Consider the following 13,552-nt stretch of genomic DNA (forward strand, 5'->3'; position numbering starts at 1 on the left):
ATTTGCAAGAGGAAGAGCTCCTCTACAAGCTCTTTGGCGAAGTGGAGTCGCGAGTAGCTAATGATGACGAGGAAGGCTGGGAGCGCGTTTCTGGGAGTGGAAAGACGAGTTCCATGGACGAGGAGTTCATGCGAGAAGAGGAGGAGCTTTCCTCGCTCTTTGAGGAAGTGGCCTGGAAGGCAAACCATGAAGTGGGCGATGAAGAAGAAAACTCAACGATTCTAAGAGAGGTGATGGAGTTGCTTGGTCTCACAACCAAAAGGATTTCCAAACTGTAAATCTCATCTAACAGGTATTGAAGTGCTTTCTACAAGTAACTTCCTACACACGACATTTCTCAAGCAAATGCCTCGATAAGACACCGTAGAATTGTATTTTTCTCGAGAGTGATTTCCTAGAAACATAATGTGCTCGTAGTGATCTGTTTGTAAGCCAGCAAATCCAGCTTAGTCCAAAGAAAACTTTCAAGAGCAAATTTCTTTCTCTAGACTCAGATGATTATCAACAGTGGCGATTTTGATCGCGTTCCTCAAAGAGAACGCTGAGAACTTAAGGATCATCTGGGTTCTCTGTGAATGCAACCAGAAATTCCTGCAGAGAGGAAAGATTTCTCACAAAGGAAATGTACTAAACTTTTACTTAATACCCTCGAAGTATGCGGAAGATCGTCTCGGATCGCTGGAGAGCAGCAGCGGCAGCAAAGCGCGTGAGTGTTTCTCCATCCTTCTACCCATCACAGTGACAGTTCTTCAGCAGCGCTTCAAAGTCCCGGTGTCTTTGTCACGGTCTCGGCGGTCAAGGCGGGCCACGAAGCTCATTCACGCCGCTTCCATCCAAGATGGCAGCCACACAGACGTCTTCGTGGCCAGCACCGCCATCAGCATGTACTCGCGATGAGGCTCGCCTCGTCTTCGATTCCATTCTTGACTGCTGCTACGCCACTGCTAACGCCCTCATGCTCGGCTACACGGACAGGGAGAGCTCGATCTCGACCTCTTCTCGAAGATGGAGTCCGACTACAGCCTGCCACTTGACCCGGGAACTTTTGTGGCCGCTCTCAAAGCTTGCACCAGCGTCGCGGCCAAGGAAGACGAGCAACCTATACTCCGGCCCGAGAACAAGTTGGTGGTGAAGTTCAGGAGCCTCGAACGGGGCGAGTTCCTTGGCTTCGTCATGAACAGCCTCGTCGACATGTACTCCAAGTGTGGCAGTGCTCGGATGGTCTTCGACAGGATGGCGGGGCGGACTGTGGTGTCGTGGAACTCATTGATTCTCGGCTACGCAGAGAGAGGCGAGGAAGAGCCCGCTCTGGAACTTTTCTGGTCCATGGAAGCTCAGGGCGTCTCCCCGGATGATAGAAGCTTCATGGCCGTTCTCAAAGCGTGTACCAAGGACACCGGCCAGGAGATCCACGACAGGCCAAAGTGAAGTGTCTTGGCTGCGGCATGGCCTTGCACTTGAAAGCTACTCGAAGTGGCTACGACGGTAACTTGTTCGTTACCAGCTCCCTTGGTCGACAGGTACTCCGAGTGTGGCAGCATGCTCATACTTTTGGCCAGCCCTCACGCTTGGCTACGTTGAAAACGGTGACGAGAGGCTGGTTCTGGAAGTCTTCGATCACTTGCAAGATCTGGAGGCCTACGCCAACTCCCTCACCTTCGTGGCTGCTCAAGGCCTGCATTGAACCGGATCTAGAACTCGGATGGAAGGATTGTAAAGCTAGAATCGCTGTCCAGGGGCAAACGCATCCACGCACAAGCTGTAAGCTGCCGCTGTGACTCGGATACCATGGTGGCCAGCACGCTGGTGGACATGTACGCCAGGTGCAGTACCCTGGTCGATGCCAGGAGGGTCTTCGACTGCATGCCTTGTAGAACACTGATGTCGTTAAACGTCCTATTGCTCGGCTACGCAGAGAATAACGAGGTCGTGCTCGACCTCGACTTGTTCTCTGGGCTGATGGCTGGCAGTGACGCACCGGATGCTCGATCTTTTGTCACACCTCTCAAGGCCTGCGCTCTCGTCGTGGTAAAAGAGGATGGGCATAAAGTCGATGGCAAGCTTGTCAAAGTGAAGGCGATGGAAGCAGGAATGCCAACTCCCAGGCCAGACTTGACACGGACGTGTTCGTAGCTAGCACGCTCGTAGACATGTACACCAAGTGTGGAAGCTTGTTGGACTCGCAAGGCCTTTGACAATATCCCAGCTCAAGCCCTTCTCTGGACGTCGCTTATCCTCAGATACTGAGAGGACGACGAGCCCCAGCTGACACTGGAGCTCTTCTCGCAAATGCAGCACTTCCAGATCCTCCCAAACGCCCAGACTTTCATGGGCGTGCACAAAGTTGGCGGTGTTAGAACAAAGTAGTGAAGTCGTGCTGGAAAGGTGGCAGTGGTGAAGCTGAAAGCTCTAGAGATTGGCCATGACATCCATGCTCAGGCCTCTAGAGCTTTGAGTGAATTGGAGCTCTTCGTTTTCAACCTCACCATCGATAAGTACTCCAGCAGTGGCTCCATGGACGATGCCTGGTGAGTGTTTGACACCATGGCGGCGAGAGACATGCCTGATGCTTGGCTACACCGAGAACTCCCAGCCGCAGCTCGTCTCTCAAGCTGCTACCCAACGAACGGTTCCCAAATGCTCGAGCGTACGACGTGCCAGTTGGGATTTTCAAATGCCAGATGGGCAATTAAAAATAAAACTGCTCTCAAATCCTAGCTCCGCGCTGGATGTGGAGCTTGGCCGAAAGATCCACAGCGAGCTCTCCAGATTCGGCCTTGAAAGCAATCCAGTGGCGACAATTCCCTCGTCAGAATTCTAGGACTAGGACTAATTAGGACTATAGATAACTATAAAACTGAACAATTAGGACTTTATCATTACAATAGTTATAGGTCGACTCGTTTCTGATAAAGTCCAGTTTTGGCAATTGTATTGATCTATTTTGTTTAACACTGACAGGACTGCTGGCTAGTGTAGAGAAGGATTGCTTTGCTCATCATTGTCTTCTGGGAAATTCGTTGGATCTTCTTCATGAAGCAAATCATGCGGTGAGCGTGGATCGAACACGCGACCTTCAGATCTTCAGTCTGACGCTCTCCCCACTGAGCTATCCCCGCTTAATTGATATATCTTTAATGAAAACTTACCTTTAAACTAATGGCCTAAACCCTAAGCCCTAAGGACAGGGACTTCCACTGAATGATCCCAGGAAGCGATGGAAGCAGCGGCGGCGGGAGCACGCGCGCTGCTAGTTCTTCCTTCCCGATCTCCATTCCAGGAACCTAGATTTGCATTCCCTGTTCGATGCGCTCCAATTCCAATCGCGCAGCGGCATTTCTTTCCTCCTCCGCGGAGCTGGGATTCCCATTGCCGTCGCCCTCTTCTTAGGTTTTCCTGCTGCCTCAGAGAAGCACAAGGCGATCCCGCCACGAGGAGGAAGCGCCTGGCTGTTTTCGTGTCCGGCGGCGGATCAAACTTTCGGAGCATTCACAAGGCGACGATCGATGGCACTGTTCTTGGAGACGTGGTGATCGTTGTCTCGGACAAGCCAGGTTAGTTCTTGGTTTTTTCCATGGATAGAATCCATAGCAATCCAGCTAGAGTTTCATTCTTTTGTCCTGGATTTAGAATGCAAGGCTTGCGAGTACGCTCGAGAGCACGGGATTTCGGTGGCGTACTATCCGAGAACAAAGTTTGCTCCAGATGGAGTGTCTCCAAACGAGCTCGTGGAAATTCTCAGGTTGGCCTTATGCTTTTCTTTTGCTAAAAGAGTTTACCTGTGATCGATCTTTGGCAGGCATCAAAGAGTGGATTTCGTGCTGCTGGCCGGCTACTTAAAGTTGATACCAAAAGAGCTCGTGGAAGCGTTTCCTCGAGCGATCCTCAACATCCACCCCGCGCTCCTCCCGGCATTTGGAGGCAAAGGTTTCTATGGAATCAAAGTCCACGAGGCTGTCATCGCTTCCGGCGCTCGGTAACTTCCACCTTTCATCGTTCTCTTGCTCTAAATTCTTGCAACTTTTAACAGTGTCTCGGGCCCAACGATCCATTTCGTGGATGAGAAGTATGATCACGGGAGTATTCTTGCGCAGCGAACAGTTCCGGTTCTAGAGACGGACACGCCGCAAGACTTGGCAGCCAGAGTACTGGAACAAGTACGTGGTTTGATTGTTCTTGAGTTACGATTGGTTTTTGGATGGGATTTGCCACCGACAGGAGCACGCACTGTATGTGGAAGCTGTGGCTGCTCTCTGCGAAGAAAGGATTGAATGGAGTGGCGATGGAGTTCCTCGCATGCGCGAAAAGGAGCTAGCTTAACTGTGAGGTATTTCGATCTTTCTATATACCATTTTCCAGAGAAAACATATAATTTACAGGCAAATCATCTCACTCATGGGTTTTGTCCCTGTTCCTCATCCCGGATTCTTTGTTCTGGAGTAGAATTTCGTGCTCGTAACAACGCCAACGCCAAAGACAATGCAATGCCCAGAAGACCAGCCATTGTTATCGAAAGCAATGCCTCGATATGTAGCTGCAAAAACAAAACATAAATTTCATAAAGATGGTTAAGGACTCCACCATTTGGTAGAATAAGTGTGCGAGCGATATCACAAGCCCAATTTGAGTTGCCGAAAGAAGCCATATAAACTTTTGTTCCACTGGAAAATAATTAAAATATAAGAAAATTGAGAAAAAAAAGGACCAAATTACCAAATACAGTCCCTGTAATGGACGTGGTAATTCCAAATAATAGTCCAAAAGGCAGTGCCAAGATCAGTGCCTGATTACCGTTCTGCTTGATCTGCATAAAAAACTTCATGAGTTGAATCAAAATCTTCTCATGTACCAGCATTTGTTCCAGGAAGCAGAAGTAAGTCACGCTAGCGATTATGCTAATCCAGAGCCTGCAGCGTAAGAAGTCAAGCAAGCAAACCAAAAAAGAAATTTCTTACATCACCTCCACTCAAGCATGCTAAAGCTAAGCCCTTGATGATCAAGTTGCTGGTTTAAACTTTGAGTAGCGTTTTCGAGCCGGAGTGTGACCGGAAGGTTGACAACTTCCTGGCCGCAAACATCACACTGTCGATTCCCTCGAATGCCAAACCACTTGAGAGCGCAATCTTGATGGGCCAGTGCCAGGCCGCCTTTGCAGGAACACTCGAGCCTGAGAGTGGAGCTTGTCTCTTGGGTGAGATCACAGAGGCAAATTCTACAAGATAGATCTTCCTCCGAGGATACCTCGTCGTGATCATCTCCTAGATTTACACACGTGTTCTCAGTTCTCATGAGCATTTGGAGAAACATCAAGATTGCGATGTTTTACCTTGCTTTGGACGAGGAGTCACAGGTTTTACCAAATAAGTTCCGGAATACAGCCTTGTTAACTCCTTCTTCGTGTGTTCTTCCATTGGGCCGGAGATAGAACGCTGCACTGCTTTCTTCTCATGCTGAAAGATCTAGCACCAACTTGTAGGTGAAGAACAAAGGAAGGAAAATTAGAAAGACCTTTGATCCAAGTGAAACCGATTGAGAGTTGTATTTCTTACTCCAGCTGGGAGTTCTTGGAAGCATTCTCTTGGGATCATTGTCTGGTGGTGGTACCTCAAGCCTCAACCTTGGCCGAATTCGTGTTGTGTCCTTGGCATCCATCTAATAACAACAACATGATCACAAAAAAACCGAAGACAAGGGAGAGACCATACCTCAGCTTGTGGAGATTGATCCTCAGCTCACCCGTTAACTCGATCCAGCGTTGGCAGCCGTCGGATTAAGTCAGGTTCTCTGCGAGCTGACAACTGCCAAGTCGTGGAGAACCAGGCTACCAGCTGCCAGGTTGTGGAGAACCAGCTGCCAGTTCTGGAGAACCCTTTCATCCTCAAATAACTTTATTCCATGTGTCCGTCAACGGTCTCGCCACAGTCCGTTAAGGCCGTTCCTCGGGCACGGGCTCGCTCGAATGCGCTCGCCGTACACGGGAACTCCATCACGATCGTGGTGCCAGGTGCCCAGCACGTACTGTTCCACGTGATAAAAACATTCTCGGCTATTATTCCCCACTATTAATGATTCTGTCAGCACCAATGCTGACGCATGTTTGTTTACCTTAAACAATATTATTCTATTTATTGTGGATCGAGAGAATTCCATTTAAAACCATTACTGAGCTCAATCGGGGAGAGTGTCAGATCGAAGATCTGAATGGAGTTCTGCATGTAGAAAAAGTTATACACTGCAACAATTTTTTTTCTTAGGGAATGTGACTGACGCAAACTTTTACACTGGGTGTATCGCTCCGTGGGTTCCACTTGAAATACATTTAACACTGCAAAGAGTGACAAAAGTTTTACCCATTTTGTACTCGTCAAGCATTTGCCCAGTGATGAGTCCTCATAGCCCACGCCAAAGCTATAAACGTCACTTGCAGCATGGTGAGCTGCTGGCATAAGAAGTACTTTGGATCAAGATACTTGTAGATGTTTCCAGAGATAGAACTCGAACTCCCCAGCCGGGCTCAGCTTAGCTTTATGTCATCTTGTAAGTGTTTCATTCTCGCCTTGGACCAGCTTCATCTAAGCCTCCAAACGAGTGAGAAACCTGTCTTCCTTGTTTTGTTTCCCTGCAAGCATTTTTCTCCTCGGATTTTGGCACTGTCTTCATAATGGACTCTAGCCATGGAGAAACCAAGAAGAATAAACCTGACTTGTGATAGACACGAAAAACTGGGCACTTCCTTCTCGACGCGGGATCATGAGAAAATGGTGTTCGATCCACGTTCACCGCAATCTCATCTGTCCTAGTGCCATGCAAAGAAGTCAAAGTCTTGACTGGGTAATTGCAATACAATATACATGACAGGCTTGTGATAGACAAGTTTCCATTTCATTATCAAGCAAAATAGTAATAAATGCACGGATGCCAGATCCACGTAATTTATGAGACATGGTAACTGGAAGAACACAGCCCAGGCCACAGAAGGCAATGGAGAAAGTACCACGTTGTTGTTGAGAAATACTTCATTGAGAAACATGGTTCGGTGAAGGTGGAGAGACTTGCCCAGTGGTTCTGTTATGGCCATGACTGGTGATTTAGCTTTAGGTGAGTATTTTCTTTTGAATTTTTCTAAGCTCAAGCAAGTTTATCTGTGTAGAGATTGATACTGGCGGAAATGTGTTCCAAAGAGCAAAACGAAGAACAAAAATTTTCAGGGTTCTTTGAAACCAACTTTATATTGTCAAACAGGCTTTCCCAGGAGGATGATGCCCACACTGGTTTGGTCACTTGCTTGGTCACGACCGTTGGTTCGTACCTCTGCGGGGTACAGTTTCCTGACTGTGTTTATGATGAGAAGGTTGACAATGGCCAAGTTTGAAATTGGTTTTCCAGCATCTAGAACCCAGAAAGTGGTGAAAGCGGGACAGGAGCACTTGCAAAGAAGATCCAAATGGAGCATGGCATGCTGTGGTGTACAAAGATTCGTCCATGTATATATGAAAAGGAATGAAAGATGAGGAAATGCTAAGTTGTATAACCAGATGAAGAGAAGTTCCCAGAATACATTGACATATCACTAAATTCTTCCGTGGTAGTCTCCAATCCATGACTGCTATTGTGACGAGCAAAGTAATCCTGCTCAAGATTAGCCAGCAGTCCTGTCAATGTGCTCAAGACAGTCTAAGAAAAACACATCAATACAATTGCCAAACAATGTATGCCTCTAAGCTCACCTTGATGGACGGCCTTTCACTCTTGTCAAACGCAGCGCATCTCAAGGCTATGGTAGCAAGAGCTAGATATTGCTCCTCAGGGAAGTTCTCGGCTATACGGCTGTCTATCACTGACCTTATCCCTCCGTTTCGAAGCCTGGGTTTCACCTGCAATACGTACTGTTAACATTGCAAAGAGTGGCAAAAGTTTTACCCATTCTATGAGATTGAACTCTTCGGGCCTCTTTTGGTCGATGGCTTTCTGTCCAGTGATGAGTTCTAGCAGCACCACACCGAAGCTGTAAACATCGCTCGCAGTGGTAAGCTGCCGACGTAAGAAATACTCTGGATCAAGATACCTGTGAACATAGATGTTTCCACCTCTCAAACAAAAGTTTGAAGAAAACTTACCCAGCTGTGCCAGCAGGTTTTGTGGATACGTGAGTGTCAAACTCTGGAGAGACCTTGGATATGCCAAAGTCTGAAATCTTAGCTGTAAGGTTTCCATCCAAGAGAATATTGCTGGGCTTCAAATCTCTATGAATAACTGGAGGATCCTATCATCAAGTCAATCAGAAAAAGAGCAGAGGTCGAAATGAAGACTAAAGTAACTTACTGCGTAAGAGTGAAGGTAATCCAAGCCTTGTGCAACAGCCACAGCAATTGCTAATCGCTGGTAACAATCCAAAAGCTGACCAGAGTATTTTCCTGCAATGAAACAACACGAACAATGAAAAACAAAAAATGATCATAGGTATAAACTATGTTATGATCATTGTACCGAGAAGCCGATCGTGAAGATTGCCATTTTCCATGAATTCATACACCAAAACCTGCAAGGTAATCTTTGAGGCACATTCCAATAAACTGTCTTGAAGCAAGAATTCTACGAACCTGATTTTTTCCGCTTTGGCAAAATCCAAGGAGTCTCACCAGATGTCGGTGGTGAAGCCTGCTAAGCAGCTGGATCTCGTTACGAAACTCTCGCTGGCCTTGCTTGCTCTTCGCAGATGCTTGCTTGATCGCCACAGTTCGACCATCCTCGAGATTTCCACGGTAGACGCGTCCAAATCCTCCACAGCCAACTTCGCATTCCTTTGAGAACCCGGAGGTGGCCTTGGAGATTTGGTCCAGCGAGAACATTTCTATTCCCTGAGGAACCTCCCAGTTCCTGAGAGGCTCGCTCATATCAGATCCACTATCTGCATGGAAGACTATCACGTCTACACCAAAAATAATGTATTGAAGGATCATACCTTGTTCATCATCTCGTTGCTTAACTTGCTTGTGTCTCCAGAGAATAAGCACTGCAATTGAGATGCTGATCGCAGCAAGCGCACCTATGGCAATTCCAGCGATTGCTCCGGAGCCGATTGATCTTGATTTCGAGAAAAGAGGTGGAGGAGCTGGTGTTTGTTCTTCTGGTGGTGGCGGAGGCAATGATCGTGGAACTATTTGAAGCAAACCAATACATGAAGAATAAAATGCTAGAAAACTTACATATTGCAAAGAAGTCCCGGCATCCAGGTCCATGATGGCACTGCCGACCGTGATCTCTGTAGTTATCGAATGCGTCTTCATCAAAACAGTTGCCACTCACCCTGTATAACTTAGTTACTGGAATCATCCATCATAGTTCATATTAAAGAGCTTACCTGTCTCTAGGATATGGAACTGGCCTTGGGCCAGAAAAATAGTTGCACCTTAGATATCTGGAGAGGAAGGAAAATTTATCAAAACTTTTGAAACTTTCTTAGAAGCGCTTAGATAAAGTTACATGTTAGATGGTGTGGCATGATTCAAAAGCCATGTAGGAACATATCCTCTGAGCATATTTGCGTCCAGTCGCCTGTTATCAAAAGCTGGATTGATCCCTAGAGTTTCATAGCAAGAATCTACGAACTTACAGGGATTGCAAGCTCTGCATTTGGCTCCACGAGGCTGGGACTTCGCCAGTTAGATTGTTATTATGCAAGTGCCTGAAAGTCGAGAATGAAACAAGCATAGCTTGTATAGAACACTTACAGGAACGTCATGTTTGTAAAGTTTCCTCCCCATTCGGCTGGCAGTGGCCCTTGCAAGCCGCAGTCATGCAAGTTTCTGCAATGAGAGAAAGGCTCCATTATCAATAAAAAGAGTGATCGCAAGATAACAGCAGTGTTAGATTTCTCAGCCGGAGGCCAAGGCTGCTTGGAAGTTCTGCATTGAGTCCAGTACCCCAGAGTGACCTGTGTTGGAAACAACTTGGTAACCATGGAAGTTCCACCAAGAAACGATACTCACAGCTCATTTAGTCGCGAAAGCCTTCCAACCGTATCTAGAACAGTTCCTGTGAGATTGTTGCTGTTTAAGTGCCTATAAAAAAAATCAAACGCTGTTATATTTGCTCCAGAATGGGAGTAGACTTACAAAGTGTGAAGAGAGGAAAGGCTTGAAATCTCGTCTGGCAAAGCTCCTGTCAGATTACAAGCTCCCAAACGTCTAGCAAAAACAATGATCATGCATGGTTGACTAAAATATATAACTATCTTCAGACACTCGAACTTACAATTCAAGGAGACCCCTAATCTCCAAAACCGGTCTCGGAAAACTCCCTTGAAGTGGATTTCCAGATAAGTTCCTGATAAGTTCTCTCAAGCCTAACAAAAGAAGACGAAGTTTGTTGCTGTAAACTTACAGTGATCTCAGTGTGGACAATCTCGACAAGGACTCTGGCACGGGCCCCGTAATGTTGTTCTCCTGGAGGTCAAGATCTGCCAGCGTTGTGATGTTTCCCAGCTCATCTGGAAAGCTTCCGATCAAGCCAAACCCTGTCAAATTCCTGATATACAAACACAACACACCAATCACAAAGGGAATGAAAGTTTCCAAAACTTACAGAGCTGTAACACGGTTTCCAGTACATCCGACGCCATTCCACAGAGGATTGCAAGGATCGGATCCAGCCCAAGAAGAGAGATTTGCATTTGAAGGACCCAGCTGCTGCTTGATAGAGAGGAGAGCATCCGCTAGAGAAGGAAGAAGACCCACATTTAGCAAAGAACGAGTGGATTCATACATTGGAATTCTACCATCAGAATTTGCACTACACAGTCTTAGCAGCATCCAAAGAACAAGAGTGACCCCCCAGCCTGCCATATTCAAGGCGCTTAGAGAGCTATGGACCGAGACCCGAAAGGGCTTTCCAATTCGAAAATCGGGTAAAACAAAAATGCTTGACCAAGCAAGTCAAACTTATACTATTATCTCTTACTCACGTGTTTACACGAAGCCGCCGGAGAAAAAGACCTAGGATCACTACCAAACTTCTCCTTTGCCTCGGCGGGCCCGTAATCAACGTGGAAAATTTGTGGCCACTGCAACAATCATGAGCCTCCAACACAGAGGTGAAAAGACAAGAAACTCTTACCTGTGGCCATGGATTCCCCAGTGCACGAGTTGCAGGAGGCTGAGGAAGTAGCTCCAGATTTACAACGCTGGTGGACCACAGTACCGATGCAATCTGTGCCTGTATCGCCTCCTCCTATCACCACCACTTTCTTGTCCTTGGCGGATATGTAGTTGTTGTCCTTGAGCCAAATCCAGCAAACTCTTGGTATTCGTGTGAAGGAACTCCATGGCAAAACGTATGCCATCATATTCTCGGCCTTCTACTTTAAGGTCCCTGAAGAAAAACAAATAAAAAGATGGTTAGATCTAGAAACAAGTGGAGAAAAGCAAGAGTTGCAAGTAGTAAGCTATCATAGTCGGACATTAACCTCTCCACCGAGAATAACTTGTCAACTCCGACATTCGCATTAACGATGAACTCGATCCCTGCGGCAGCCATCAGGTTCACTCGCCGGTGAACGACCTCCACTTTGTTGGTCTTCATGTTTGGCACACCGTACATCATGAGGCCTCCAATTCTATCCACTCTCTCAAACACTGTCACAGAGTGGCCGGCCTTACTGAGCTGATCAGCGGCTGCTAGGCCTGCCATACCGCTACCTACAATCACCACTCTCTTCCTGCAAAGAGACAACGACGTGAGAAACCAGCGACGTGAGTAAACCTTGTCTCTACATACCCGGTCCGATAAGCTGGTGGACAATCCAGCCTTCCTCAAAAGCTTTGTCGATGATGGTACACTCTATCGTCTTAATGGACATCGGGTTCTCTATAATTCCCAGAACACAGGCACCCTCGCAAGGAGCAAGGCACACACGTCTTATGAACTCTGGAAAGTTGTTGGTTTCCAGGAGCCTATCCAAGGCTTCCCGCTAACGACCTTGGTGAACAAGCTCGTTCCATTCCGGAATCTTGTTTCCAATGTCATCCCGCAGGTACACAGAGATGAATAAATAACATAGCTGAACTGGACATACCTGGTTGCAGTTCTAATGGAGTGCCGCGCGGACTGGGTTTTAAGGAGGTCATCGCAAGGACCTCGTTCCAATGGGCCGGGTGATATGGAAGTGTTTCTCGTTCATACGAGATAAATCCCGATGTTTCACTGCGTCCGGAATTCTTGTTGGCCGCGCTTGGGCTTGAGTCTGACCACAAAGCGAACGTCAGAGTTGCAGGCCAGACAATCATTCAATTCTACCGCGACTACTGCAGCCGCTCCTCCGTTGGTAGCTGCTTCAGCCATTTTCTTCATTTCCTGGAAAGCATCCACAGCGGCCAGTCGCGCTTCCTCCTCCTCTGCCGCTCTTTTCTTGTCCTTCTCCTCGTTGAGAGCTCTTTTGTAGTCGAGAGGGAAAACTTTCACGAATTCGTAATTGGCCTGCAGGTGCATATGTTTGTTATGGAAAATGGTTGGATAACATATAGAAAGATTGAAATACCTCCCAGTTAAGCTGGTTATTTTCCGCGCATGCGAGGGACTCCATCGCCACTCCATTCAATCCTTTCTTCGCAGAGAGCAGCCACAGCTTTCACATACAGTGCGTGCTCCTGTCGGCAGCAAATCCCATTCAAAAACCAATCGAAACTAAAGAACAATCAAACCACGTACTTGTTCCAACACTCTGGCTGCCAAGTCTTGCGGCGTGTCCGTCTCTAGAACAGGAACTTCTCGCTGCGCAAGGATGCTCCCATTCTCATCCACGACATGGATCGTTGCGCTTGAGACACTGTTACAAAGTTGTTGCAAGCATGAAAGATAGAAGTTACCGAGCGCCGGCAGCCTCGTGGACTTGATTCCGTAGAAACCTTTGCCTCCAAATGCCGGGAGGAGCGCGGGGTGAATGTTGAGGATGCAGCACGAAATCCACTCCTTGATGCCTGCGAAAGATCGATCACAGATAAAGATAAATCTTCTAGCGCTTTTAGAAAAAAAGCATGAAACCAACCTCAGAATTTCCACGAGCTTGTTTGGAGAGACTCCATCTGGAGCGAACTTTGTTCTCGGATAATCGCCAGGGAAATCCCGTGCTCTCGAGCGTCCTCGCAAGCCATGCATTCTAAAATCCAAGACAAAAGAATGGGAAGAACTAAACTCTAGCTGGCTGGAATGCTATGGATTCTAGCCTTGGAGAAAAACCAAGAAGAACTAACCTCGAGAATCGATCGTCGCTCTGTGGATGCTCCGAAAGTTTGATCCGCCGCCGGATACCAGGCTTCCTCCTCATCGCGGGATCGCCTTGCGCTTCTCTGAGGCAGCAGCAATGGGAATCCCAGCTCCGTGGTTGAGGAAAGAAATGCCGCTGCGCGATTGGAACTGGAGCACATAATGCAAAAGATCGGGGAGGCTGCTTGGATCGCTTAGGATTTGAAGGTCGCGTGTTCGATCCACGCTCACCGCTTAAGCTTTGTGAAAAACAATGGTGACTTAAATCAAACCTCGGGCGGCGTTATTGGAT

The 13,552-nt window shown here is 47.3% G+C and overlaps 5 protein-coding genes, 1 non-coding gene and 1 pseudogene across 8 annotated transcripts; 1 reads left to right on the plus strand and 6 right to left on the minus strand.

The window, feature by feature from the left end:
• Positions 1-3,046: 3,046 nt before the first annotated feature.
• On the minus strand, positions 3,047-3,119 carry TRNAF-GAA. Its single transcript has one exon. It is a non-coding gene; the product is annotated as a tRNA-Phe (tRNA).
• A 68-nt stretch (positions 3,120-3,187) lies between these two features.
• Positions 3,188-4,578, plus strand: LOC9659090 (phosphoribosylglycinamide formyltransferase, chloroplastic). Its single transcript, XM_002964888.2, has 6 exons — positions 3,188-3,554; positions 3,631-3,742; positions 3,800-3,976; positions 4,031-4,157; positions 4,219-4,327; positions 4,380-4,578. The coding sequence occupies exons 1-5, from the start codon at positions 3,218-3,220 to the stop codon at positions 4,318-4,320; spliced, it is 855 nt and encodes a 284-aa protein (XP_002964934.2). The 5' UTR covers positions 3,188-3,217; the 3' UTR covers positions 4,321-4,327; positions 4,380-4,578.
• LOC112344682 lies at positions 4,313-5,806 on the minus strand. Of its 3 annotated transcripts, none has more exons than XM_024669942.1 (7): positions 5,706-5,806; positions 5,550-5,652; positions 5,327-5,469; positions 4,961-5,258; positions 4,850-4,907; positions 4,714-4,804; positions 4,313-4,661 (listed from the first exon to the last, which is right to left on the minus strand). In XM_024669942.1, the coding sequence occupies exons 3-7, from the start codon at positions 5,409-5,411 to the stop codon at positions 4,507-4,509; spliced, it is 687 nt and encodes a 228-aa protein (XP_024525710.1). In that variant the 5' UTR covers positions 5,412-5,469; positions 5,550-5,652; positions 5,706-5,806; the 3' UTR covers positions 4,313-4,506. The 3 variants fall into 3 exon arrangements, with proteins under 3 accessions (XP_024525710.1, XP_024525709.1, XP_024525708.1); XM_024669941.1 differs by having other exon boundaries at positions 5,327-5,450; positions 5,509-5,652; XM_024669940.1 differs by having other exon boundaries at positions 5,327-5,459; positions 5,509-5,652.
• A 1,656-nt stretch (positions 5,807-7,462) lies between these two features.
• Positions 7,463-10,906, minus strand: LOC9659091 (BRASSINOSTEROID INSENSITIVE 1-associated receptor kinase 1). Its single transcript, XM_024669918.1, has 20 exons — positions 10,778-10,906; positions 10,585-10,714; positions 10,384-10,527; positions 10,255-10,326; positions 10,116-10,187; positions 9,990-10,061; positions 9,860-9,934; positions 9,732-9,806; positions 9,614-9,685; positions 9,484-9,555; positions 9,362-9,418; positions 9,207-9,307; positions 8,963-9,157; positions 8,601-8,908; positions 8,488-8,539; positions 8,323-8,414; positions 8,118-8,263; positions 7,921-8,065; positions 7,728-7,874; positions 7,463-7,674 (listed from the first exon to the last, which is right to left on the minus strand). Exons 1-20 carry the CDS (start codon positions 10,842-10,844, stop codon positions 7,519-7,521), a joined length of 2,250 nt encoding a protein of 749 aa, XP_024525686.1. The 5' UTR covers positions 10,845-10,906; the 3' UTR covers positions 7,463-7,518.
• A 3-nt stretch (positions 10,907-10,909) lies between these two features.
• Positions 10,910-12,040, minus strand: LOC9660482 (annotated as a pseudogene).
• LOC112344673 (glutamate synthase [NADH], amyloplastic-like) lies at positions 11,977-12,750 on the minus strand. Its single transcript, XM_024669925.1, has 5 exons — positions 12,706-12,750; positions 12,536-12,644; positions 12,295-12,474; positions 12,074-12,241; positions 11,977-12,007 (listed from the first exon to the last, which is right to left on the minus strand). Exons 2-4 carry the CDS (start codon positions 12,578-12,580, stop codon positions 12,122-12,124), a joined length of 345 nt encoding a protein of 114 aa, XP_024525693.1. The 5' UTR covers positions 12,581-12,644; positions 12,706-12,750; the 3' UTR covers positions 11,977-12,007; positions 12,074-12,121.
• LOC112344729 (phosphoribosylglycinamide formyltransferase, chloroplastic-like) lies at positions 12,682-13,334 on the minus strand. Its single transcript, XM_024670054.1, has 4 exons — positions 13,248-13,334; positions 13,043-13,153; positions 12,864-12,974; positions 12,682-12,823 (listed from the first exon to the last, which is right to left on the minus strand). The coding sequence occupies exons 1-4, from the start codon at positions 13,319-13,321 to the stop codon at positions 12,682-12,684; spliced, it is 438 nt and encodes a 145-aa protein (XP_024525822.1). The 5' UTR covers positions 13,322-13,334.
• Between the last annotated feature and the right edge of the window lie 218 nt (positions 13,335-13,552).

Source organism: Selaginella moellendorffii, unplaced genomic scaffold, assembly GCF_000143415.4.
Source record: "Selaginella moellendorffii unplaced genomic scaffold, v1.0 SELMOscaffold_5, whole genome shotgun sequence".
NCBI lineage: Eukaryota > Viridiplantae > Streptophyta > Lycopodiopsida > Selaginellales > Selaginellaceae > Selaginella > Selaginella moellendorffii.

Coding starts and splice junctions, on each gene's coding strand:
- LOC112344729 (XM_024670054.1), bottom strand. CDS start 13,321: ATGAGGAGGAAGCCTGGTATCCGGCGGCGGATCAAACTTTCGGAGCAT. Junction 13,154..13,247: donor AGCGACGATCGATTCTCGAG/GTTAGTTCTTCT, acceptor CTTGGATTTTAG/AATGCATGGCTTGCGAGGAC. Junction 12,824..12,863: donor CACGAGGCTGCCGGCGCTCG/GTAACTTCTATC, acceptor ACTTTGTAACAG/TGTCTCAAGCGCAACGATCC.
- LOC112344673 (XM_024669925.1), bottom strand. CDS start 12,580: ATGGAGTCCCTCGCATGCGCGGAAAATAACCAGCTTAACTGGGAG. Junction 12,475..12,535: donor ATAACCAGCTTAACTGGGAG/GTATTTCAATCT, acceptor ATGCACCTGCAG/GCCAATTACGAATTCGTGAA. Junction 12,242..12,294: donor GAGCGGCTGCAGTAGTCGCG/GTAGAATTGAAT, acceptor CTTTGTGGTCAG/ACTCAAGCCCAAGCGCGGCC.
- LOC112344682 (XM_024669940.1), bottom strand. CDS start 5,652: ATGGATGCCAAGGACACAACACGAATTCGGCCAAGGTTGAGGCTTGAG. Junction 4,908..4,960: donor TTTAGCATGCTTGAGTGGAG/GTGATGTAAGAA, acceptor CTTACGCTGCAG/GCTCTGGATTAGCATAATCG. Junction 4,662..4,713: donor CATTACAGGGACTGTATTTG/GTAATTTGGTCC, acceptor ATTATTTTCCAG/TGGAACAAAAGTTTATATGG.
- LOC9659090 (XM_002964888.2), top strand. CDS start 3,218: ATGGAAGCAGCGGCGGCGGGAGCACGCGCGCTGCTAGTTCTTCCTTCC. Junction 3,555..3,630: donor CGTTGTCTCGGACAAGCCAG/GTTAGTTCTTGG, acceptor TCCTGGATTTAG/AATGCAAGGCTTGCGAGTAC. Junction 4,158..4,218: donor CAGCCAGAGTACTGGAACAA/GTACGTGGTTTG, acceptor TGCCACCGACAG/GAGCACGCACTGTATGTGGA.
- LOC9659091 (XM_024669918.1), bottom strand. CDS start 10,844: ATGGCAGGCTGGGGGGTCACTCTTGTTCTTTGGATGCTGCTAAGACTG. Junction 8,264..8,322: donor ATTACCTTCACTCTTACGCA/GTAAGTTACTTT, acceptor ACTTGATGATAG/GATCCTCCAGTTATTCATAG. Junction 7,675..7,727: donor GTGAAAGGCCGTCCATCAAG/GTGAGCTTAGAG, acceptor TGTTTTTCTTAG/ACTGTCTTGAGCACATTGAC.